This window comes from Rhododendron vialii, chromosome 3a (genome assembly GCF_030253575.1).
Source record: "Rhododendron vialii isolate Sample 1 chromosome 3a, ASM3025357v1".
NCBI classification, from domain to species: domain Eukaryota; kingdom Viridiplantae; phylum Streptophyta; class Magnoliopsida; order Ericales; family Ericaceae; genus Rhododendron; species Rhododendron vialii.
In genome coordinates this window covers 1,207,499-1,232,706 of record NC_080559.1, presented here as the reverse complement: position 1 = coordinate 1,232,706, position 25,208 = coordinate 1,207,499, and the positions used below count along the sequence as shown (strand labels likewise).

Sequence of the window (25,208 nt, the reverse complement as noted above, 5' to 3'; positions counted from 1 at the left end):
ATTATGAACCCTAATTTCCATTAGCATACAAAATAAAATTCAGTCCAAAATGCACCTTTTAATGAGGAGGATGTCGTGATACATAGTGAAATAGCAAGTTTGCTCCTGCACAATCTAACAATCTATCCGATCGATGAGGAAATTAAAATGCAGAATCTCGGAACAATCAACTGATCGGTTCTTAAGCGAGAGAAGAAAGCACCCTCTTTCCTGGTGTCCAAAACTTGTGTTTTAATGGGCCACACACATATACAGGATAGGGGGTAGGAGTTCCTCATGTACCTCATCGATTCGACCCTGCCCATTATAGGTCAAAATTAACAAAATAGCACAAGGCCCGTACTTGAAAAGGACTCAACTTCTTTGCGGACTGGGTTTGTAGTGACTGCCCAAACTCTGAAGTAGTCGCATCTCGACTATCAATAACTAATGGTCCAGATTTATGAAATTAACACTTTTGGAGGACTGCCATCGCTGTCATCTGCAGTCTGCCCGATTCTGAAGATTAAGAAGAAACAAACTTTCAGCAAGATTTGAATATGAGTTAGTGGAATGAAACTGGAAACCGAGAATTTTTTTTTTTTTTGAGGACGAGAAAGAAATGCATTAATAATAAGGAGATAGTACAAGGAATGAAAAACATACAGGCAGAACAAAAACTAAACAATCAACAAAAAACATATGGCCAACTCTCAAAGGAAAACATAAGCAATGGAACACATTCATGGATAAGGATCCTCTAGCACCTGCATAAGCGCAAACGCGTGCATACCATTGAAGATAGCTGCAACGAACCTCATATGTTCCATGCACCACAGCGCCGAGAATGTTATATGCTAACAGAACATATGCAAAACAGAGAACAGGAAAAATGTTAAAACAGGATACAGACATACAGAGGAAACATGGTACAAAATAATCATGGAGGAAAAGTAAGATTGACAATAAACCTGAAGTAAAAGATGGCTAGTTTTTTTTTTGATCGGCAAAAGGTGGCTCATTGTTCAGCATCTCATAATTTGCCTTTTTGTTCATCTGCTATCGCCAAACACAGTCTTCAATTCGTTGCATGATCTGATTTTGAGAGTTTTGAGACTTTGTGGCCGCTGGTTCGAAGATAGAACACTTTTAAGCTTTGGGCAACTCTCGAGAATCAAAGTATCAAGATGCTCGCTTCCAGTGTTAATGCTCTTCAAATCAACGACATTTGAAATGCACAAGGTCTGCAAGCTTTCTGCAAATCTTATCGTGTCTTCCAACTTCTGCAGTTTTGGGCACTCCCATACTGTTAGAGTTTGTAGGGATGGTAATCCGCATTCTATCCTCTTGAACTCTGGCAGCTCCCACAGATACAGCTTCTCCAAGTTTCGTAATTCAGGCTCTGGCGATTTTTCTTCAATATCAAATATGCTCACCAATTTATCGCAAAATCTGACATGAAGAACTCTTAGGTTTTCTGGCAGCTGGGATGAAGAAAAAAGAGTCGAAAGCTTTGGACAACAATCAAGATATAGACAAGTAAGGTTCTGAAAAGCCCGACCACCATGTGTCGTTTGTAAATTAATAGCATTTGAAACCCCGAGAAACTGTAATTTAGTCCCCAGTTCAGCAATATCGTCTTCCTTTCCTGTGTCAAAAACACCCACCATTTCCGTGCATCCCTCTATCCAACAGCCTGTCATTGCCTTGAGACTAGAAACACCAATATCGGACAAACACTTGACGAAAGTGCTATTAACAAAAAATATGCAGTCAACAATGGAGAGCACATCCTCAATGCCCTTGGGGAAAAGGTCGAATCCACGGATCTCCAGTGATCGTTGCTCTTTAAAATGACAAAATTCTGCAGCCTGGAAGCGAATATCTCTTAAAACACATTCTTTGCTATAAAAATACGTACTTCTGCTCTCCTTTTCCCCCTCGGTAGGACATACACATAAATGGAATCGTGTGAAGCTTGTCTCCGATATAGAGGGATTTTTCTCCAGGAATTGTACGAATAGCTTACTGGATACAGATGTGGAAGGATTTTCAAAACTGGAGATGCCCCACTGATAAGGTTCGAGCCCTTCTTGGGGCAAATCTGTGTTTCTGCCTGCAGCTTGAGTATTTTTCATGTTTGGAATATCGAGGAATTCAAGATTAGTCAAGTTTGAGATTCCGTAGGGAAGCTGATCAACTTTAGCCCCCAACAGATCAAGCATCTCCATTTGCAAAAACTCTTCCAAATTTGGGCATCCCGTAAGGAGGAGTTTCCTGAGGTTGGTAAAACTATCCATCCGCGGTAGACAAGTGATCGCTGTTCCAGAAAGATCCAGAACCTCGAGCGTCGTCAACTCTTCCAAATTCGGCACCTTTTGTAAGCCCTGACAACCCCTTAGATATAGTTGACGAAGGCTTTTGAGGTTTGACATGGACGGTAACTCTACAACCTGGGTTTCAGAGAGGTCAAGAATCCGAAGTTGGCTCATTTGCAACAAAAATCCAGCTCCCATTTCCTTCAAACAGTTAATACCACACAAATTTAGCTCCTCAAGATTTGACAATGTTTCTAGTGCTGGAATTTTTTCCAACTGAGTACATCCTTTAAGTGAGAGCATTGAGAGGTTGCCAAGATTTAAAAGGGAAGGCAGGAATTTGATACGAGTCTCAGAGAGGTCAAGATGCTCAAGGCAAGACATGTGCTCAAAGGACTCATCTTTGATTTCTGTCAAAGATTTGCAGCCTGATAAAAATAGCTGATGGAGGTCAGAAACATTGGAAAGGGATGGAAGACTTTGTATGCTAGTTTCCGAAAGGTTGAGAATTTGAAGAGAATCCAGTTTGCTAAAGAATTTGTCTTCAATTTCAACCAGACTTGTGGTACCTGAAAGATCAAATACCTCGAGGTTTTGAAGTGTTTCAGTGCATGTCAATTTTTGTATCTCAGAGCAACGTTTTAGAAAGAGATGACGAGGATTCATCGAAGAAGGAAGATCCTGTAAACGAGTCTCAGATAGATCTAGAATTTTAATGCTTGTAGGAAGTCCTGGTGACAGCTCATGGAATTCTTTAAAATTTATAGCTCCTGAAAGATCGAGAACTTGGAGACTAGGAAGTGAGTGAGTTCTACGAAATCTTCCCAAGTGTTTACAGCCACTTAGTGAGAAATGAGTAAGCTCTTTAAGATCGGAAAATTTTGGTACCAATGTAATAGAGGTAAGCGAAAGATTAAGCGTTTGAAGAAGTGGAGTGTGGTTAAAGGCTTTGTCTTCAAATTTTGTCAAAGCTGTAGCGCCAGAAACATCGAGTACCAAAAGCTTTTTAAAATTTTTCAGACTGTTTAGGGTTTGAAAGCAAGAACACCCTCTGAGTATGAGCCAACGTAATTCTGTAAGATTGTAAATAGACAAAGGTAGAGGATTGAGCTTAAGTTCGGATAAATGCAGGCTTTCAAGTTTGGGCATAAGATCGAAAAAATCATTTGGAATTTTCTTCAAAGAGCTAGCATTGGATATCTCAAGAACAGTCAAATTTTTGAAATCAAACTTGTTGTCGATCTTCACCAAAAAATCACAACTTCTGAGCACAAGCACAACAAGCTCGTGCAAGTCATTCAAGAGTTGGGGCAGTGATTCGAAGGTCGGGTTGAAAATGGCAAGAACTTGAAGTTCTTCTCTTAGTTCCTGCTTTGACGGGTAGAAACAATCCAGGATTTCCCAACAATGGCAACCAGCAAGGAAAAGTGTTGATAATTTCAGCCCCTTTATGCCTTTGCAAATTGATTTCACCATTCCATCTATATACGTGAGTCTACCGAATCCTTCCCAGTCACCAACTGTAAACAGATCAGCCAACCCAAGACTTGCTCTCCCCCCAAATCCGTAACGATCTAAGTCTTCCAAACGGTTAGTTCCACTGCCCACTGTAACAAAGCCACCCTCCAAGTTTCTGAGCACCTGACAATCCACAAGCTCAATGAGAATAGAATGACCCTTCTCATATGCCTTCTCAAGACAGTCGACGTGTCCGAGATATCCTTCCAAAATCCAATACGCTATCAACTCATTGTAATAGATGCTTTTTCCGTGGCCCAGAAAGAAGTGACTTTGTTGTCGACAGTAGTCAATTATGATGCTCCTAGGCAACACAAGATCATACCCATTGCATAGAAGCTGGTTTAGATTATAGCATTCCTCAGTAGATGCTTCTTCCAAAGCCCTCTTAAGCATCCCAACCCCACAGCCATGTTGAATAAAATAACTAAAGGTTTTAGCCATCAAGATAATTGAACCAGGCATATGTTTTGTCTTTTGAATGAAGGCTTCACCTAATGACTTGATGGCTGGAACATGATGAACTCCTCCCCCAACCCTTTTTTCCAATAAGAACAGTGACTCTTTTTCCAACAAAGGCTCCACCCGTATAACTCCTTCTGTTCCCGTGGAAGCATTCACCCTGGTGATTATAACCTTGTATGAGCTTTGGCTATCGAGATTCAGCATGGTTTCCAAATTGGATAATATCTGTTCTTCATTCAATTTCATTCCTTTGTCATCCAAAATTAGGTCTTCCGATTCAGATGCTATCTCTTCCGCAATTGGAGGGCTTTCCAATTCCAACGTTTTCTGTTCGACATCCATTTTGTTTTTTCCCTTATAATCCAAAATTAGAAGAAGCCTTTTTCTCGCAACAGATTTGGCAATCATCTCTTGTATGTTTTCATTTTTTTTCACCTTCTTTGCCTCCTTAACATCATCCCCACCATCCCACTCATCAGCAAGGGGAAGCAGAGATAATTGACGAGCAATACTCTCACGAACAGCAGCCTCGTTATATTTGCTATCGAGGAATACCCAGAGAACGATCTCAAACAAACCTTCTTTCTTTGCATCCACACTTACCAGTTTAGCCGTCCAAGTTTTCCCCACTCCAGAATCCCCAGTAAGAGTAATTTTCTTTACACGTTCATCACTTAATAGCTTGAAGATAGCTTCCTTCCGCTGAACCACTGTAGAGGCCATAGTAGACGTAAGATTGATACTGCAAAAAACAAAAAAAACAATGGTGAAGGAATTAATGTGGAATTTTGACAAAGCAAAGATAGCAGCAAGTTCAGTATTTGTTCTGAAGAAAGTACTAAACGACAATGAAACAGAACATGAATGCATTGTCAATGATCTTGATGGTAAATGTATTTTCAAATTTCAATCTCAGGACCTGCCCCGTGACCAAGGTATCAGGCCTAAGAGGCTATTGTGAAAATGACCAAGATAAGAGAGGCTATGACCAAGGTAGAGAGACTATTGAATGAAATTTCTCATGTTCAAAAACCTAGTTTCCCTTTCGGGTTGTAAATTAGTACCATCACGGGAGTGGGAAGTGATCATCCAAGACATCAAAGTGCTGATAAAAATTGACAAGCAGCTCTTCAGCCTTTAATTTCTTTCCCGAATGGCACAAGAGATACTGCATTAGTTATTTATTTCACTGTTAACATTCGAGCTACGTTGATAGATTCTTTTTTATTGTAGAGATCCAAGAAAAAAAAATCAAGCACGCAACTGGAAACATGGTATTCTAAATCAAAGCATTCAAACAGGCAAATGAACTCAGAATTTCTTAGAAATACATGAAACCACCAGAAAGTGAAGCATTCTTCTTCAATTGCAGGGAATAACCTCAAATTCAAACTGAACCATAGAAATGGCAGGGGATAACCTCAAATAGCTTCCATTAGTTGTTTCATGTTTTGTAGCTTGTTGTAGGCCTTTCTATGTACAGATTCTCTCTGTAGTGGGTGTTCCCCATTGTTCTTTTGTTTGTCGGTTATGAAATGCAGCATATTTACCAAAAAGAAAAAAAAAAATGAAACTGAACTAAGAACAAAATGAAGCATGAAATCTTTTTTCAATTTTAGAGCATAAACTGAAGAGAACCCATTCAAAATAGAATCATAAAACAAAAAACCAACAAAAAAAAAAAAAAAAAACCCCACAACGTATGGCTGTGTAGGAAGATATTTGTGTTTGGGAGACAAGTACGCTAAAATGTAAAGAAAATTCAGAACACAAGTAACTTGAAATAGTGGGAGAATTAAATTTAAATTTAAACAAGTAATTAAAACCTCAATTGGGAGCCATCCTGTGCCATCCTGAGACGGTTGGTCGCAACGGCGGTGCCCAGAGGTGGAAGTCGGCGAGGCAAAGGCTTAGAGGTGATGATGGGCGAAAGAGGAATCCCTGCAGTGTCTAAGAGCAAGTTTACCGATGGATTGGTATAATACCTTGCGAACAGTTCACAATTTTATTTTAATTATCAAACTTTTTTCTTCACAACTGTATTACTACTATCTATTTTATCTAACACTAATTAAAAAATATATATATTTTTACTCTTTTCCTATTATTTTTTCCCCAAGGATGGAGGAGTGAGAGAAAGAAACAATAAAAATAAAAATGAATGTAAACAGTACTTAAATAAAAGTGACTAAGCCTTATTCATAAATGTATTTTATCTATCATTTTACCTAATTTAATGCAAGGCTATTTTTTGAATTTCTCCTCTCCAAAATAACTAAAAAGGTATTTTACCAATGTCATTGTACATGCTCTAAGAAGCATTGCAATTTACAGCCCATTAAAACGACAGAGTTTTGAGGCAAGTTACGTGAGGAGAAACTCCTCTTGGCAAGGAGAAAATTATTCACTGCTTTGGAACCATACCTCTCTACTTTTCTCCACAAGATTTTGTAAAGAAGTCTATGGAAATGCGTCGCTGCTCCCTTAACTTTTCTGTCAAGATATATTAGGCTTTTAATATGAAAATTGATATATGCGCTTTATTTTTTACTGATAGCGCTCCTTTTTGTTCATGCTGTTATTAGTAACTTTATGTTGAAATTGGAGCACCATCGGTAAAAAGTAGAGAGCACCATCGGTAAAAAGTGGAGCTCGAAGATCAGTTTTCTTTTAATATATGAGTCCTCTTATTCTTATCGTAATATTACCAAAAATGGAGAAATAATAATAAATTTGTAGATTATCGAAATAACAAGATGTTATCCTTAAATTGTTCATTACATTACTTTCGCAACGCGAAATAAGTTCTTATTTCTTAATAAGGCAATTTCAAGCTCAAAAATGATAAGTTTATTAAAATCTAAAAATATGCAATATAGATTTTGTTTGAAAGATCTCATTGAGATCTTTAATACAGTGCAAAAAAATGAAAAATTATTTTTCATTTGCATTATTTTTGAGTTTTAAAATGTAAAATAAGTACTTATTTTTTAAAAAGGTGTTCTGGAACGGGCTTTTGCCTATAATTTTTAAAGTTTTCTCTTGGGTAATGCAGGGCGTACTGAGCCAGTTTGCGAGTATCTCGGATTAATTTTTACAATCCCTCACATAGCTGGTCCCAAGATTGCTGACAGGGAGAATTGAACATGAGACTTTAGAAGTGAGCAAACCTATAAGTCCCTGGCCAAGTGATCTTGGCATAATTTTTAAAAGTTGTCCTATCTACTTAAAGAACTACTAATTGTTTTGTGTACCCAAAAAACACAAGAGAACTAATTGACTCATTCAATTTTGTGCAAAAAGTTCATATTCTCTTCGTCCCAATTTTATGGTCCTCTTTACTATTTGGGACCTCTCAAAAATTGGCTATATATTTTGATATATAATATTTTTATATCAAATATGAATCTTGTTTAATAAATCTCGATTATTTTTATTAGATAAATTAAGTTTTCGAAATCATAAAAAATATTATAGATTGTGACATATAGACAATTATTTAAGTGATACAAAAAATGAAATAAGACCCAGAATTTGAGACGAATGGAGTAATTAACTTACGTATGCTAGAGCTTCATTTCTTTATTAAAAAATTACTCATATAACTTTTGACACTTTACTTAAAAAACTAAATTATTTCGACGAAAAAATAAAGTGAGTAGAGACGCATTTCCATGGACTTCCTTTACAAAATCATGTGGAGGAAAGTAGAGAGGCATGGTTCCAAAGCAGTGAATAATTTTCTCCTTGCCAAGAGGAGTTTCTCTTCACATAACTTGCCTTAAAACTCCGTCGTTTTAAGGGGGCTGTAATTTGCAGTGATCTTAGGCACTGCAGGGACTCCGCTTAGCTTCGATTGATGTTTCTCGTCGCATGCGCAGAGTGATCACAGATGGTAAAAACTGGGAAAACATTGCCTCCTCCGTCCCACTTTTTTTTTTTCAATTACTTCCTCCGTTCCTTCATCCGAAATTGGATGTCAATTTTTGATATAATAATTTTTTCCGTCACAAAAAAATCATTTCATATCAAAAATTAAATGGGTAATAGATAACGAAGTTTCTCTTTTATCCTTTTATTTTTAAATTAATAGTATTAAAAAATAAGAAAAATGTAATGATTGATCATATATTAAGAATAACAAGTTTACTAAAAGTGCAATAATTATATTCCCTTAATTAGTTAAAATTTCCAGAAGGGACTAAAAAAGGGGACGAAAGGAGTATATAAAAGGACAATAAGAAAAGAAAAGTAGAAAGGGAACTCAAAGCATAAAAGTTAATGGTGCAAACGAGTCGAGCTTTGTAGTGTTTGAGCTGCGCTTGTTTACTAAAATGAGTCTAAAATTCGAATTTGAACTCACCAGCCGAGTCCTGAACGAGCTGATTTGGTTAATTTACTTAACCAGCTTCTTTAAACGAGTAAAGTCTATGCAATCGAGTCGATTTTTTTGAATGTTAAGCCAAACTTGTTTACAACAAGCTTAGAATTTTTACTCGAACTTAGCTCAAGTCGAGCTTTAACAAGCCAAGTCATGAGGTGCTTGTTTGAAACCACACGTAAAATGGTGAGGACAAACCTCGTTGTCCACGACATGGCCAGTCCCGTGTATTTGCAGCTAATAAAATGTGTAAGTAATTCGCTACTGTCTACTTACATGAATCAAAAGTATTCTCAACATGATTTGTCCAACAATTTGGAAAAACATGATATTGCCATGTCGTATCCCTGTTTTTTGTCGCATCCGTGTTTGTTAGTACTCCTTTCGTCCCATTTTTATTGTCCATTTTTCGTTTTTCGTGCCGTTCTTTCAACGCTTGTATCTCCAAATCTACAATATTTTTCATAATTTTGAAAACTTTGTATTATAGATCCAATCGAGAACTATCAAACAAGATCCATATTGCATATTTTTGGAGATTCATATTGGAAGATATATAAGCGTTGAAAGAACGGTACGAAAAACAAAAATGAACAATAAAAATGGGACTGAGAGGGTATAAAATTCACAAATGGTTTAGTGTACCCCTCACCTTTTAGGCCCCGTTCCAGAAACCTTCTTAAAAAATAAACAGTTTATTTCATATTTTCAAACTTAAAAATAATATAAATAAAAAATATTTTTTTAATTTTTTTTTGCACTATATAAAAGATCTTGATGGAATCTATCAAACAAGATCCATATTGGTAGGAAAATTATTTGCGTAAACACATTATTTTTTAGCTGAAAATTGTTTTCTTAAAAAATAAGTTCTTATTTTGAGTTGTGTAACTGAGCCCAAGTATTGAAGCCTTAACACGTACTTTGTACATACTAATATTACTGAGGTATTGAAGCCTTGTTCTCTTACATTTCTCACATATCAATCTCTTTTTATATATGGTGGGAAGCATACTAAGTATATAACCACCTGTACAAAATCCAAGACTTATAATTTGGCAATTTTGTAGTTAGCCAAAAATATAATTACAACAAAGATTGAGAATACCTTGGCAAAACGCATTTCTTGAAACCCCAAGGGTCATGGTGGTCTTGGCTTAGAATTTACTACGTTTGTGAGTAGCTTTTGGAGTCACCTGATCACCTCGTGTGCAAAACTTTTCAAACGTTGTGTGAAAGGCTGTAAAAATTAGTCCGTCGTCCGTGCATATTGGTTCAGGACAATCTCGATTACCAAAAATAAAAAGCACGGTTCATGAAACTTTGTTCACAATTTTATTTTAGATCTGGACCGTCCGTTGTTATTTCGTGGACACTTTCATGTTCTTCTTTCATATATTTATTGTCAGAATCTGGATTGCCAATTGTTATTTCATAGACAGTTTCATGTTCTCTTTTTATGTACTGTACTGGCCCTCTAACCGATGTGCCTCTTCAACCAATATAATTAAAACTGATGTGCCGTACTGCAGATATTTATTGCCCAATTTATCCGGCTGAACAACCACATGCAGCTTTGTCCCACTTTTATGGCTCAAGTCCCATTCGTATCGACTTTAAAGAAAGAAGGATACCAGTAGAGAGATTTGTCAAATTAATGGTGAACACCGATCTACTTGTTGTTGGGAAAAATTCGGCAAAAGGCAAAAAATCCAAAGAACAATTTCATTGATAACAATTACATGATCGAAACAAATTACAAATACATAACAGTAGATAAATTGTAAGAGCGAGATACAAACAGAATTTTCAAAACCAAACCGAGTCCTGTGTGGTACCACAGTCTCCTTAAGAAAGATTCGCCGCCTACCGTCGGTGTTGTAGGTTCGTGTTCGGCGTCTTCCTCCCAGGGTTGGCTCGGCTAAACCGCAAGCCGTCGGAACACCGCCGTCGACCGCCTTGGCGAACTGACTACCGTCTGCCTTTCTCTCTCAAAAACGAAATTCAGAATATGCAAGGATTGTGGAATTGCTTGTGTCCTGATCAAAACGGGATGCCTCAATTTATAGAGAGATGAGGGCTGAATAACTCCACACATTGAATTCTGCACAATGAATTCAGAATTTGAATTCTGCCATCAAGGAGGGAGGTTACGGGATTGATTACACCATCATGGCCAGGGGTTACGAAATCCCACAATTCAATACGTCTATTGATTGTGGGGTGTCCAGATACGACGAACCCGGGACTGGTTGCCTCGGTAGACCCTCCAAAATCCCGGTTTCATTCACCTGAAATTTCGTAAATTTCCAACACTTGTCAGTCCCCCAATCTATTTTTAATGACTAAAAACTTTCTTTTTCATAATCTTCGTTTAGCCTTTCGTCGTAAATTTTAAGATAGATTGTTGTATCCTTCCCTCAATTAGAGAAATCAAATTAATGGTGAATGATGAACACCAATCTACTTGTCAGTCCCCCAATCTATTTTTAATGACTAAAAACTTTCTTTTTCATAATCTTCGTTTAGCCTTTCGTCGTAAATTTTAAGATAGATTGTTGTATTCTTCCCTCAATTAGAGGAATCAAATAAAGTATAAAAATGTGAACGGAAATTGAAAAAATTTATATAAGATAACACTGTCGACAAATGAAAAATATTAGTTTGATATTTTTTTTGTTTTTAATTAGTGAGCTTTTTTTGATTTTCGTCATAATTCTTGACTTTTTAGACTCTTGTGGTTGAGTCGACGGATGATTAATCCAAAAAATAAAACCTAAACTCCACAAATATTTAGAAAAGACTACAAAAATACTGAAACGAAAAATACCAAATTTATTACCCTCAACTGACCCTATTAATTTGAAAATTGCTGCCCTAAAATTTTCTCTTAGAAACTGAATATATGGTTGACTCAAACTCATTTATTCGAAGGAAATCAGGTAAAAGCTAAATTGGTGATAGAAAATAATGTCGTGCTAATCGAAGATAAATCAAGTGACTGGACACTGGTATTAGTTGCCACAAAACTAAGGTGACCATTGCTATTAGTAGCCAGCCAAATAGGGAGTAAGGGCAGAAGATTGGGGAATCTATTTCAGGCTTGAAGCCATGGAGAAAGAGTAAGGCGCGCTACTCTTTTGTTGGATTTTCCCTCTTGAATTAAATTGAAGATTTCACAATGAGATCGATGGGGTTACAACTTACATGACATTTCATCACAGATACATTTCTGATCAATAAATCACTTATGAGAGAGTGTTAGTAGTTATGATTGTTACGTATAAGTTCGGACATAAAAATCACAAGAACTATAATGATATATTTATAGCTATGAAAAATGTTACTCATACAGCAATTTCTACTAAATCCTTGAAATGATTATTTTATTTTATTTTTGACAAACAAGTGTTCATGATAATTTATGCGCACATCGACTAATTCTAAAGAATCATAAATTCAAGGGGCGCTGTAGACACCCCAATCTAGGCTTCCAGATTAGTTTACTTACGGTTTTTGATTCCCCGATGATGAAATGGATCAAGAACACCCCGGGAATGATAGCGTGTTTGAGCTTTGAGTGTTTGCAAAACTCTTGAACCTAATCTAGCCTAAGCCACTTCAAAAACCAAAAACCCTACTGGTCCGCGCCAGGGCGCAACCATCCTACGCCGGGGCACACCATCGCGCGCCCGACTCACTCCATCGCGCGACAGAGCGTCAGGGCGCACCATCGCGCGACAGACTCACTCTGTCGCGCGACGGTCCAACCCACCACCAATCTTTCTGAAGGAGGACAGTTGGCCACCAATGCAACTCTCAGCCAGCCTCGTGGACTGACTGAACTCCTTTCCTGGCACCAACCAGATCCACCATCTCCCCCTATATATACCCCCCATGGTTATTCTTTCAAAGGGTTACCAAATTTTCCTCAAGAAAGAAGAAGGAAAGCTTAAGCACAAATATCCCATATTACACTCACTCTCACATAATCACTCTCCGAGCCTCACCACTTCATTCAAGCCACCTCCAAGATACTCAAGCAAAGGTAGAATACCTTTCTGCTCACTGTTCGAACCCCTGAAGGGGGCTGGCGGGGTCAAGGCTGGTAATCAATACCAGTTCTGGCCCTAAAGCTAGCTGCTTGCTCGACCAAAGTGTGTCCTAGTAAAGAGCGCCCCAAGCGTAGAGCTAGGTCGGTTGCAGCATAATAAACTCGGAAGTCCGAGATCGAATCCACAGGGAGCCAATGGAGCTAGGCCGGAGGTTTGATTTACGAAGGGTTTTTAGCGTTAGGACCGCCAACCTTTAGGTTCGGCTTTGAGACGGCCAACTTTTGAGTGATTGAAATTCTCTCTACCTCCTAACTTGATTGAAAATGAAGTTTGACTAGAAATTAAAAGCGGCAAGGTCTAGGGGTTTATTCCGCCCATAACTTAGGTCGTTCAACGCTTCTCTTCGATAACTCAAGTGAGAGTCATTGTCATTTGATCTTACTCGGAAGATTTAACCATGAAAATCAAGTTTAACTCATACAATAAGGTTTGGAGATGGAAAGGAACTCATTTAGGCATTTTATCAAACACCTAGAATGACAGAGTTCCAAGCATGCCGTGTGCCAATGAGACTTGTCGACACGGCATCAAAGAAGTTAACAATCCTAAGTTTAGACCAAAGATTAGAGTTCAACAAGTTCTTTGAGGCATTTTGGCAAACACTTAGAGTAACATAGCTCCAAGCATATATGTGGCAAGAGATCAAGTCATTGCTTACATATAATCAAAGAGGTTAACAACCCTAGGTTTTGTTACATAAAAATGAACTTAATCCATTCACAAACCACATTAAGTACAAGAAATGAAAGAAGCCATTAAACTACCCAAGTCACGAGATAGAAATCACCCCATGACCAAGCCTTTATCACTACTCAACCATAAAACAAGAATGAAGAACAAGCATAAAAAGATAAAAACGATTCATGGATAAAAACGAAAATAAACTTAAGATTACGAAAGATCTCAACCGTACCTACAACATTAATGAAGATGAAATACCTCAAAACCCAACTCTTCAATCTCCTTTGAAGAGAGATGAAGAGTTTGAGAGGAGAGGGAGGTAGAGAGAGAAGGAGCAGGTCTTGAATGCCCTGAAATCGGGCTTAAGTTGGTATATATACCCCATTTACAAAATAATTACAAAAATGCCATTAAAAAGTTCGCGCGCAGACACCGGGTATTGATACCCCTAAAAGAGGTATCGATACCTCTGTCCTCTCTGGACAGCATGCTTCCTGGTATTGATACCCAGTGTTGGGGGTATTGATACCCCATGTTTCTCTGGCTGGTTTTGGCTGTTTTCTTCTTTCTTCCGGTTTTTGAGAGGCCCGAACCTTCCTTTCATGCTTTGATCACTTCGTTTGAGACTCGGGGAGCGATTCCTAATGAGCCACACGTACTCGAATGCTTTCGGATTCCTCCGGGGATTATTGGGAGCCTTGGAAACGTCCTTTTCGCTCCGATTACCTACTTTCCAACAAAAACACAACTTGCGCGCAAAATCAAATAGAAATAAGTAAAAAGCGCTTGCAAGAGTAGAAAAACAGGATAGATAAGCCCCATTATTTACACTATTTAGGGCTTATCACTAGCAAGGTTTTAAGAGCCGTTGCCAAGCACTCCCTCGCGCGATGGTCCCATTCACTCGCGCGACGGTTCTGTCTGCACGAGATTGGACCATGTGGGGAAGGGATGCAGGTCTTTAAGTTTCTTGTCGTGTACATAGTCAATTTTAAGTCTTTTAAAAGTATTAGCTCACTGCTTCGCATGATAAAAATCCCAGTTTAGCTTAGTTTATACCCTCTCTTGGTTCGGAATGCTCTTGGGATGCTTTGGAACATGTCTCAGAGCCCTAAGCATGCAAAGCAATTCCTGGAAGTCCAGTCTGAACAATCGCGCGCGTGTCCCATTCCCTCGCGCGATGGTTCTGTGTCTTCCAGGGGCTGCCCTTGCATGAGCAGCTTGGCCTTGGCCTCTGTTTAGTCACCCCCACTGTTTAGGGGTCATGCTTCCATAATTTTTTCATCTGCCTATTGTAATATTGTTTACTTTCAAGTACTCATAAACTGCTTGGTTTGCACCTGGGTGAGCACTGGTCCTTCCAGAGCCCAGAAGGGGGTAAAATTCAAACCATTGGTGAGGCATCAACACTCGCGCAACTGTATGGTATTGTCGCGCGACGGTTTGCTTGCATGCAGATGGATTCACGCATGCAAGCTGGCCGTTTGTTCGTGCCAAAATCATACACAGCACTGCCTTGATGTATGATCGATGTTTTGAACTTTATTCCGTTTATTATTTGTTATCTCGCCCATCCATGCCATATCTTTTCACATCCTGCAATCTGTTACAGTTTTAATTCCCGATTAACTGTTCCCCCGTTCTAATTGGCCAAAAATTGATTAATAAAACAGAATTGTAAACAAACATTTTTCGCAAATGCCTAAATAGAGACCGATCTCCGGATTGGGCGAGAGGGGTGCCATAAAACCCTTCCCCTCTCGTAACCTGGCTCCCGAACCCAGATATGGTTATGACGGACTGGTTCCTTAAACTTTTTCAAATCAAATAGCGCGACAAGTGCTTCGAAATACGGTTCCTTGGGTGTCGGACCTTCAAACCCGAGTGGCGATTATGTATTTTCGCGAGCACTTGCTTCCCCACTCACGCTCTCTCGACCCGGGCCCTTTGCATTTTGAAATCCGAAAATTCCAAGGGCACGCTGCCCACAGGCGCTATTAGATTTCACACTACGCAGCAAATAGTTAAAATAAAGCGAATTCCTTTTGGAAAAGATGGAAAAAAAATCATCAATAAACAGTAAATGAGAGTGCCTACAACTTGTTCAAAAGAAGGTAGCAGTCAAGGTCCAATTTTGTCATTTGATAGAAATCATAAGGATTTTGCCTATCAGTGGCATAGAAACATTCACAAGCACAAGTTGAGGTGTTTCCGGTAACAATTTGAGAAAAAAAAACGTATGCGTTTTTACTAATTAACAAGTTCTGGCATATTTTACTATCTCATTTATACTAACTAAAAACAACTTGACAACATTAACTTTTTTCTCAACAATTTTTTCACTCACATACCCATCTACAATTTATTCATCACCAGAAACAATTTGATATTTTCTAATAATTTATTCACAACTGAAAATACCTAACAACTTGATTGCAACAAATTTTTTCTTCCAATTTATTACCACTGAAAACGACAAATCTCACAGAATATCCTTAAAGAGTGGGACAACGTATGCTGCATGTGCTTGAACATAGAGCCAAAAAATTTGGGCAATAATTGGTTCCTAGTGGAGCACATCAGTTTACGGGAAATTTTTTTAGAGCTGAGCGAGTACCACATGGTGTCCGCTCGCGCATTCGAACTGTCTATTATGTGTTTGAACGGTTCAGATTTGGAAAGAGAAAAAGGAGAGAGATAGTGTTGGGGTGAGAGGAGAAAGAAGGTTTCAATCCGAGCCGTCCAAAAGTATATCGGACGGCTCGAATGCGCCGAGCGAGTACCACGTAGGCAATACCCGCTCGGTACTTAAAAACTCCTCTTACGACCTTATAAATGCAGGATGGGAATGGAAAGCAAGGAAGCGCTAATGAAATCAAGGAATTAAATTTTTTGTTCGGTTAATTTTGTCCCATTTTGCTCTAATTTTACCACTAAATTGTTTAATACGGTTCTGAAATCGTGTAACCGAAACTCGTCCAAATAAACGGTGTTGGACTAGTTAACTTTATTATTCGAGATTTGGTCCCATACAATCGGTTTATTCAACTTTGAGCCATATATAAGAAAGCTAAAAAAAAATACAAATAGATAAAATATTCAATTGAGTCTAGAAACTTTCTTCAGAATTCTGTTCCAGATCTAGACCGTTTGTTGTTGTTATTTCATGGATACTTTCAAGTTCTCCTTGAAAGACAATTAGACAAAGACGCAGCGGAGATTGGACTACCAACCTCCGGCCATTGTTGTTCAAGTGGATCACTGACCCTCACACTCACTCGATATAGATGTCTTCTAACCTATGCAGGACTTGATGCCTTGAGTGATGGAAATCATAGGCTTTTATAGCTGCTAGGTTAGGGACCCTTTATCTCCTCAAGACTTTTTTGATTTCCATCCATCAAAGAAACTCAAACTAGTGTAATGAATCAGGTGGGGAAGCCAAAGGCTTCCTGTAACCGTTGTAATGAATTAAACCATAATACACCAGTACAATTATGTAACCATTACTCCTGGTAATGCAAATACACTAGTACGTGGGAAATGAAACATCAAAGAACCATCACTTAAATCATGATGGAGGTGGGCAATAAATGATTAAACTCATCACATAATTTGTCTAAGTGGGTCATTACAACTCTTAACAAGAGTTTATTCTAACACTCCTTTCATGTACTGTTAGCTGGATCGTCCATTGTTATTTCATGGACACTTTCATTTTCTCCTTTTATGCACTGTATCGGGCCACTGGGCCTCCAACTGATCAATAAGTCTACAGTCACCGCACAGGGTGCGGTGGCCGGCCACTGCAAGCATGTGGGGCCCACTCCGGACCCGCACGAATGATCTGATTATTATTATTATTATTATTTGCTCGGCACGAATTATCCGAGTTGTTCAATAACTTTAAGAAAAACGAGTGGGCCCCATGAAAAATCAGTCCAATCTGATATGTGTAAGTGCTCGATCCAAATTTTCAAAAATCAGATGATTTGAGCAGTTCAAAAATGAAAGATTGAATCGAGCATCAATACATGTCGGATTGAACTGATTTTTTACGAGACCCACTAAATTTTTTTAAAATTATAAAACGGTTCGACTTATTCGTGCAGGGCCTAGAGTAAGGGTCATCATCGGGCCGGGCCGACCCAGCCCGCCAAGTTGCTGCCCCGCCCACAGGCCGGGCTGACTGGGCTTTTTCTTTTTGGCTGGCCGAGCGGGCCAGACTACCTACCATAAATTGAAGTCCAAGCCCGACCCACGGGCTAGCCCAATTGGCAGGCCGGCGGGCTTAAATTTTTTTGGGCAAAACTAAATCAAGGGAAAAAAGAAAGGGTTTTGTGGGATTTTGGGCAAATAGGGGGCTGTCGGGCGGGCTCACGGGCTGGGCCTACGGGCAGGCCGAGTAAAAATTCATAGGCACGAGCCCGCCCATTACAAACTACGAGCTGGGCTAGCCCGCCCGTTTTACGGGCTCGGCTCGGGTAAAAGCCCGATGGACCGGGCGGCTTTGGACGGGTCGCGAGCCTTCGGGCTAAATGATGACCCTTAGCCTAGAATGGGCCCTACACGCGTGCGGTGACTGTAGACTTATTGCTAGCTGAGGCCTCTTCAACAAAAATAATTAAAACTGATGTGCCGTAGTGCAGATATTTATTGCCCAATTTATTCGGCTGTCGAAGCACATGCAGCTTTGTCCCACTTTTAAGGCTCAGAGTCCCACTTGAGAAAGAAGGATACCAGTACCAGTAGAGAGATTTGTCAAATCCATGGCGGGGAGCGTCGATTGATGTTTCTCGTCGTCACAGACACAGGGGGGCAAAGAATATAGACCAGGAAAAACTGGAAAAAAATTTAACAGTGAACACCAATCTACTTGTATGTACTCCTACTATATGTGTATTCTCAATGTGTTTGTTTCCAAGATTTAAGAAAAATAACTTATCTGTGCATTTTTGTCTGTGTCGTACCATATGCCAATGACGAAAAATTATTAGCCTCAACTGACCCTATTAATGAGAAAACTGCTCCCCTAAAAATTTCTCCTGAAACTGAATATATGATTCACTCAAACTCATTAATTCGAAGAAATTAAATCAGGTAAAAGCTAAATTGGTGATAGAAAATAATGCCGTGCTAATCGAAGATAAATCAAGTGACTGGCCAAACAATGGTATGGTATTAGTTTGCTATTAGTAGCTATTCAAACAGGGAGTAAGGGCTAAGGATTGGGGAATCTATTTTCATGCTTGAAGCCATGGATAAAGAGTAAAGCTACTCTTCTGTCAGATTTTCTCTCTTGAATTAATTAAAGTGAAGATTTTATAATGAGGTGGGGTTATCATCACGGATATACTTCCGATCAATAAATCACTTATGAGAAAGTGTTATAGTAGTAATGATTGTTACGTATAAGTTCGAACGTAAAAATCACAAGAACTATGATGTATAGCTATGAAAAATATTGATTACTCTTGCAGTAATTGCTGGTATTAAATTCTAATGACTTGTTTTTTGAGAAACAAGTGTCTATGTCAGTTTATGTGCACCTCAAGTAATTCTAAAGAGCCATAAATCCAAGGGGCACAATTAGATTCTCCACTATACAGCAAATAGTTAAAATAAAGCGAATTCCTTTTGGAAAGGATGGGAAAAAATCATCAATAAACAGTAAATATGAGTGCCTACAACTTGTTCAAAACAAGGTGCATGGCAGTCAAGGCTCAGTTTTGAAACACTATTAGATAGCACAAGGATGTGCGTATGAGTGGCATAGAAACATTCACAAATCACCAAGTGGAGGAGACTCACTTAATAATGACAAATCGATCTCTCTATTGGTACTGGTATCCTTCTTTATAAAGTCAATAAATATGAGCGGGACTTGAGCCAAAGAAGTGGGACAACGTACGCTGCAAGTGCTTCAACATAGATCCAGAAAATTTGGGCAATAATTGGTTCCTAGTGGGGCACATCAGTTTACGACCTTATAAATGCATGATGGGTATGGAAAGCGAGGAAGCGATAATGAAGCATAGGAAAGTGAACAGGCCGGTATTTTCTCTCTTCCTTCTTTATTTTTTAAAAATAGAAAATGAATGTAACATATTAAAAAGAGATGTGTGGTAATTTATACGTACTCTTTCTTCTTCTTTTTTTTTTTGGAAGAATCACTTTCAACAACACAATCATGTTAAAAGACGAATGACAAATTACCTCGCGAATAACACATGAATCGTCTGACCATACATCATTATAAACTGATACGTATATATATACTATGTGTATTTGTGTAATGATCTTACGATTCGGTTATGGTTATAGTTTGATTCGATTTTCGATGCAGTTATCACATGAAACCAAAATCGGACCTGAACTGGCCGATTTTTTGAAATGAAAAATGAAAATCACGGTTAAAACGAGCACCAATCGGTTTAGTACTATATGGGTAACCAACGATTTGGGCGATATTGTCATCTCTATTGAAAAATGACCTAAGGTAGATACTAATACCAAATAAGAATGATCAGTTAACCATTGAGTTGTCTGTTCAGTAGATAGGGCTTTATTTAGGCATTGGAGATAAATAATAATAATAATAATAATAATAATAATAATCTGATAACTTAGAACAGTGGCGTAGCCAAAAATCAAAATTGGTGGGGACACCATTGAACGTGATCTTAGAATTTGTAACTATCTTTTAGTTATAGTAAACAACCACAATATGAAAGAAATGAACTTAAATGTTACAATGTACATATAGATTACGTAGTAAACAACCACAATATGAAGGAAATGAACTTAAATGTTACAATGTACATATAGATTACGAATCTTTATGAAAAACAAAATTACATAAAAGAGAACTTTTTTAGAAACTTAAAAAAGATACTAAGGATCTAAGTGCTATAACAGGAAAATTGTGTATAGTTTTTGGACACAAATTATCATGACCTTTATAATTTGGGGAAAAATTAAAATTATTTAAACTTGCACTAGGAGCCCATGCCTTCATTGGTCTCACTTTGGCTCTACCATTGACTCAGAGTGTTCGGATTAGCTTACTTTCACCCGATTAATATTTAGGGACTAATCTCGACGGAAAAGTGACAATCTCATTCTTTAAGCGTGAAATAAAATGGTAAAACGAAAAGGATACAAATAAAGATAAAAATACACAACCAGGAGAAATTTAAATTTACTAGGAAAGCCTTCTTGAAAAGAAGATAAAATCACGGGACACAATCGAGTCTCCGTTATTTTAAAAAGTAGTAAAAAACGATCTCCTTTTGGAAGAACTCAAGAATCATTCCAAATTACCTTGGGACCGCTGGGGTTATGTTCGGTTGTTATTTTCAGGAACTCAGAATAAGTCGAGATGTGCGCGAGTTGATCCGGACATGCGATTATAAAAAAAAAAACCCTTATTTTAAAGAACGTTATGCATTGGGGAATATGCACAAAGCACGTGACAGATGGCATAAGCTAGGAATGTGCGTATGAGTGGAATAGTTAACATTAACAAAAGCATAACAACCTAGGCTTAGGGTAAACACACATAATTTTAGGAGTACGGTATGCACTTCGTATTTTTAGCTATAAAATTTTGTAAATCACCACAGAAATTTGTAAGTGAACACCAAAAGGTTTTATATTGAGCCACAAAAATTTGTAAATAACCTTTGAACTGTATGTTTTTAGCTAGCCAGTTGCGCCGTCTTTTTTTACCTCAGAATTCATGAACACAACAAAATTTTGTAAACAAAGCCACAAAATTTGTAAAAAGTAACCACAAACATTCGTAAAAGTTTATTGGTATTTGACCGCGGAATCTAATTATAGGAACAACAAAAATTTTGTAAAAGGAGGCATAAAAATTTGTAAAGATAAACTATCACAAACCTCATGTATCGGGTCATAAAAAATCATAAACAGAGCTAAAGTGATGTGTACCAAAGATTTTTCCTTATTTCACATGTGGAGACCCAGTTGAGTGAAAAATCTTTCTACTGGTATCGTTGTGTAATGTCAATACGAGTGGGATTTATGTGCGAAAAATAAAAAAAGAGGACAAAGCTGCATACATAAAATCATGTTCTTGGACGTACGTGAGCCAAAAAAGTTGGACAACATATGGTCCCCAGTGGGAAGCCACTTAGCCAACTGCAAAACCAAATACTCCTTGGAAAGAGAATTAGTTTGGGGAGTGATTTTTAGCACACCCCAAATTGTTAACTGTACTTTTCAAAAGTTTAACAATTTAGGAAGTGCAAAAATCAATCTTAAGAGTGAGGTTAACAATTTGGGGGTGTGAAAATCACTCCCCATTGGTTCTCTCTCTCCAAAACATCTTTAATGTTGCAATTTTTTTTAATGGAAAGTGATTTTTCGCATCCGGTCTTTATGACTACACTTTCTTGTTTGTCCTTTCGTGATTATATTTACAATTTTTTTTTTTTTGGTAACCGAGGAACAATCCTGTGGCTGAGTCACTATCGGACCCGATTGTGCAATCCAAACCTCGGGTTGAACCCGACTGTGCAATCCAAACCTCGGGGGAGACTAGCACAGCAACCTACCGCCATGGTCCCCTACTTAAATCTTGGTTTGTCTTCAGGAGAATCGAACCTTGTTATATTGCAAGCGCAAGTTCGCTCTTTCCATGTTGACAACCCTGCTATGTTGTAAATCATGATTAAATTTACAATGTTGATCTTTCAAGTGTGAAAGTGTATACAAATGAACGGTCGATTTTGTAAATTTACATCACATAACAAGAGACAAAAATGAAGTGCGGTTAATTGCTTCTTCTTTTTTTTAATTTAGTACTACTACACTTTTTGATCATATTCTTATTATCTCCAACTCTTTCAAGATTAATTGGGTATCAGAGAAAGAAAGAGGGGGCGGGAGAGAGATGGCGATGGAGGTTGTTCAAGTACTTCAACACTTGGGCCATGACCATCCATTGATGCTCATAAAACCAGAGGAAACAGATGATAGTTGGGATCTTTCTTGCTACGGCTGTCAACAACCAATTTCGATTTCGTCGTCCGCCTCCTCCTACTACGGTTGCAAGCGATGCGTGTTTTTCCTGCACAAATCATGCGCCGAACTACCTCACCATATGACCCACCCTTCTCACCCTCAGCACCCACTCACTCTCCATCCAAACCCAATTTTAGGGAACGTATGTGATGTCTGCAGAGGTAGTGGCAACAGATTCTTATACCGTTGCTACGACTGCGACTATGATATTGACATTAAATGTGCTTTGGTGGTGCTAAGTATCCAACAGAGTATCGAGCACACAAGTCACCCACACCAATTGATCCCCATGCGAAAGGAATCCACGTTCTCGTGTGACGCTTGCGGTATAAAACACGAAGGCACGTCTTTCCTATGTACCACCTGCGGATTCTGGATTAACCAGAAATGTGCATCATCGCCTATCAACCTCAAACTTAACAATCACCATCACCACACTCTATCCCTCATCTACATTCTTCCAGAACGCCACGAATGTCAAATCTGTTCCGAAGAAATTTGCCGAAGAAATTGGGCTTATTCTTGTTCTGAGTGCCACTATCGTACCCATTTACATTGTGCTTTGTTGGATAAAGGCCATTCCACGTACACATCCGCCTTGCAACTCTTTTCCTTTCTCCTTGTCAATGATTTTCTCTGTCTTTGTTTTTTTTATTTGTTCATATAAAGCATGCTATCCTCTATTTTGTGATTACAGGAACAACGAAACAGAGAATGAAAGTCGTGATCTTGGCCTTAATCCGATCAAACTTTCTTCTAGCAATTCGGGGACAGCAACCTCGGACGCTGATCTACACAAGTCAGTGACTTTCACATATATGATTTTTGTTTTTAATTTGTGTGATCCTTACCATAGTTGTTTGATTGTACAAACTTTTGCGGTTTCAGGGTTATCTGCTTGCCGGTGCCTGATGATTCAGCTGATATTATCACCCATTTTATCAAGAACACCGCAATAATACAAGGGAAGCACGAGGGAGCGGCAGAGATCAAGCATGGTAGTCACCGTCACCCATTAACTCTTTATGAAGGGCCAATCGACCATGCATCGTCCCACTTTAATGTGGCATGGAATGTTCAAAAATGTCATGGGTGTGCACAAAGCATCTCTGCTCCATTTTACTATTGTGTTGAATGCGAGTTTTACCTACATGTGTGGTGTGCGGAGCTACCCGAGGAGCTACGACACCCAGCTCACCCACAACATAATCTTTTCTTGAGCAAGGGCAGTTGTGTTATCAAATGCAAGTGCTGCAACTTATTTGGCTCTACCCTTTTTTACGAATGCGAAAAATGTTATTTCTACCTCGACTGCAAGTGTGCGTCCCTACCTCGAGTTATCAAACATGAAAGTCACGACAAGCACACTCTTGCCCTCAGGCCAACACCCTTCTCTGGCACTTGCATATCATGCAGTGCCAGTTTGAGAATATCATTTGAATGTTGGGGCTGCAAATTCAATCTATGCGTACGGTGCGCTATTTTACCACGCACTGTTCGGCATAGATATGACAAACACCCGTTCACCTTAACCTATTCTCCTCTTCCGTACCGGACAGACGACGATTTTTGCGAAATTTGCGAGGAAGGGATCGACTCCAACCGTTGGTTCTATCATTGTGGGGAATGCGACCAATATCTTCACACGGATTGTATACTCCCCGTTGATCAAGTTTCAAATATGGTATATAATGATTGGAAACCCATTAACAGTCGGAAGCATCCGCACCGGCTCATTTTCGTCGCAGCCAACCCAGACACGTCGTGCAGCCTGTGCCAGAGGAGTAATGCTGATTCTGATTATTACTGGTGTCCACCATGTGGATTTCGCCTGTGCAATTCCTGTGAAGAAAAGGAAATTGAGGGGGAAATTTGCTGAAGATTGCTTGTGTGTGTTTGTTCCATCAATATATGGCTCCTTATTTAATTAGGTGGTGTTGTTCATCTCTGTTTCGGGTTTTGTTTAGTACTGGGTTAGCGGTATACATGCTTGTACACCGATCTTATATTCATTCATCTCAGTTTGAAGGATTGGTGATTATCTTTTCAGCAGTGCAACAAGATAATTTATATATTGAATCTTTGCATCAGAGGTTTGTGGGCACGCGCCACAAAAATGCTCGATTGGGTCCATTTTAAAAGATTGGGCGCGGCCCCTTTTTTGAAAAGCGCGGCGAAATGCTTCGATTCAGAGTCGCCACTCGGGTTTTAGCGGTGAAAACACCCAAGGAACCGAACTCGAAAACGTTTGCTACGTTCGTTTGATTTTTGAAAAGGCGTAGACTGGTCCGTCATTACCTTCGATATCTAAGGTTCGGGAGCCAGGTTACGAGAGGGGAAGGGTTTTATGGCACCCCTCTCGCCCAATCCGAAGATCGCTCTCTACTCAGGCATTTTGATAAAACTTCTGCATTTTTCTCTCATTGATAATTTCTTTAGCCAATTAGGGCGGGGGAACAGTTAATGGGGATTAAAACTGTGACAAGTTGCAGTTATGTGACAACAATGATATGGATGCTTATTGAAATATTATAGATTGAAAACAGATTTCTGTGAGCGTTTTAAACAGACTGGATAACACTAATCCGGAATGACATGCGCACGAAGAGGTCTGCGTGCACTGGCCAAACCACTGCATGCAGGCTTCATCTGCGCACGCCACACATAGACTGGCGTACTCCAGTAAGCCTAAACCCACAG

The 25,208-nt window shown here is 38.8% G+C and overlaps 3 protein-coding genes across 10 annotated transcripts; 2 read left to right on the top strand and 1 right to left on the bottom strand.

Annotated features, from left to right (window-relative positions):
* Position 1: 1 nt before the first annotated feature.
* LOC131320783 (putative disease resistance protein At4g19050) lies at positions 2-6,262 on the bottom strand. Of its 7 annotated transcripts, none has more exons than XM_058351631.1 (4): positions 6,107-6,262; positions 951-5,022; positions 747-836; positions 2-498 (listed from the first exon to the last, which is right to left on the bottom strand). In XM_058351631.1, the coding sequence occupies exons 1-2, from the start codon at positions 6,130-6,132 to the stop codon at positions 1,032-1,034; spliced, it is 4,017 nt and encodes a 1,338-aa protein (XP_058207614.1). In that variant the 5' UTR covers positions 6,133-6,262; the 3' UTR covers positions 2-498; positions 747-836; positions 951-1,031. The 7 variants fall into 7 exon arrangements, with proteins under 7 accessions (XP_058207614.1, XP_058207615.1, XP_058207612.1 ...); XM_058351632.1 differs by having other exon boundaries at positions 773-836; XM_058351629.1 differs by lacking the exon at positions 6,107-6,262 and having other exon boundaries at positions 2-205; positions 254-498; positions 951-5,966.
* A 16,115-nt stretch (positions 6,263-22,377) lies between these two features.
* Positions 22,378-23,175, top strand: LOC131320789 (protein VACUOLELESS GAMETOPHYTES-like). Its single transcript, XM_058351640.1, has one exon. The coding sequence runs from the start codon at positions 22,378-22,380 to the stop codon at positions 23,173-23,175; it is 798 nt and encodes a 265-aa protein (XP_058207623.1).
* On the top strand, positions 23,135-24,598 carry LOC131320788 (uncharacterized). 2 transcript variants are annotated; one of them, XM_058351638.1, is made up of 2 exons: positions 23,135-23,299; positions 23,383-24,598. In XM_058351638.1, exons 1-2 carry the CDS (start codon positions 23,135-23,137, stop codon positions 24,385-24,387), a joined length of 1,170 nt encoding a protein of 389 aa, XP_058207621.1. In that variant the 3' UTR covers positions 24,388-24,598. The 2 variants fall into 2 exon arrangements, with proteins under 2 accessions (XP_058207621.1, XP_058207622.1); XM_058351639.1 differs by having other exon boundaries at positions 23,135-23,307; positions 23,397-24,598.
* The last annotated feature ends 610 nt before the right edge of the window (positions 24,599-25,208 follow it).

Excerpts from the sequence above, each read along its gene's own strand:
- LOC131320789 (XM_058351640.1), top strand. The coding sequence starts at position 22,378 with ATGGCGATGGAGGTTGTTCAAGTACTTCAACACTTGGGCCATGACCAT.
- LOC131320788 (XM_058351638.1), top strand. The coding sequence starts at position 23,135 with ATGATTTTCTCTGTCTTTGTTTTTTTTATTTGTTCATATAAAGCATGC. Across the intron at positions 23,300-23,382 it reads CAGCAACCTCGGACGCTGAT|TTTTGCGGTTTCAGGGTTAT; the intron begins CTACACAAGTCA and ends GATTGTACAAAC.
- LOC131320783 (XM_058351626.1), bottom strand. The coding sequence starts at position 5,150 with ATGCATTCATGTTCTGTTTCATTGTCGTTTAGTACTTTCTTCAGAACA.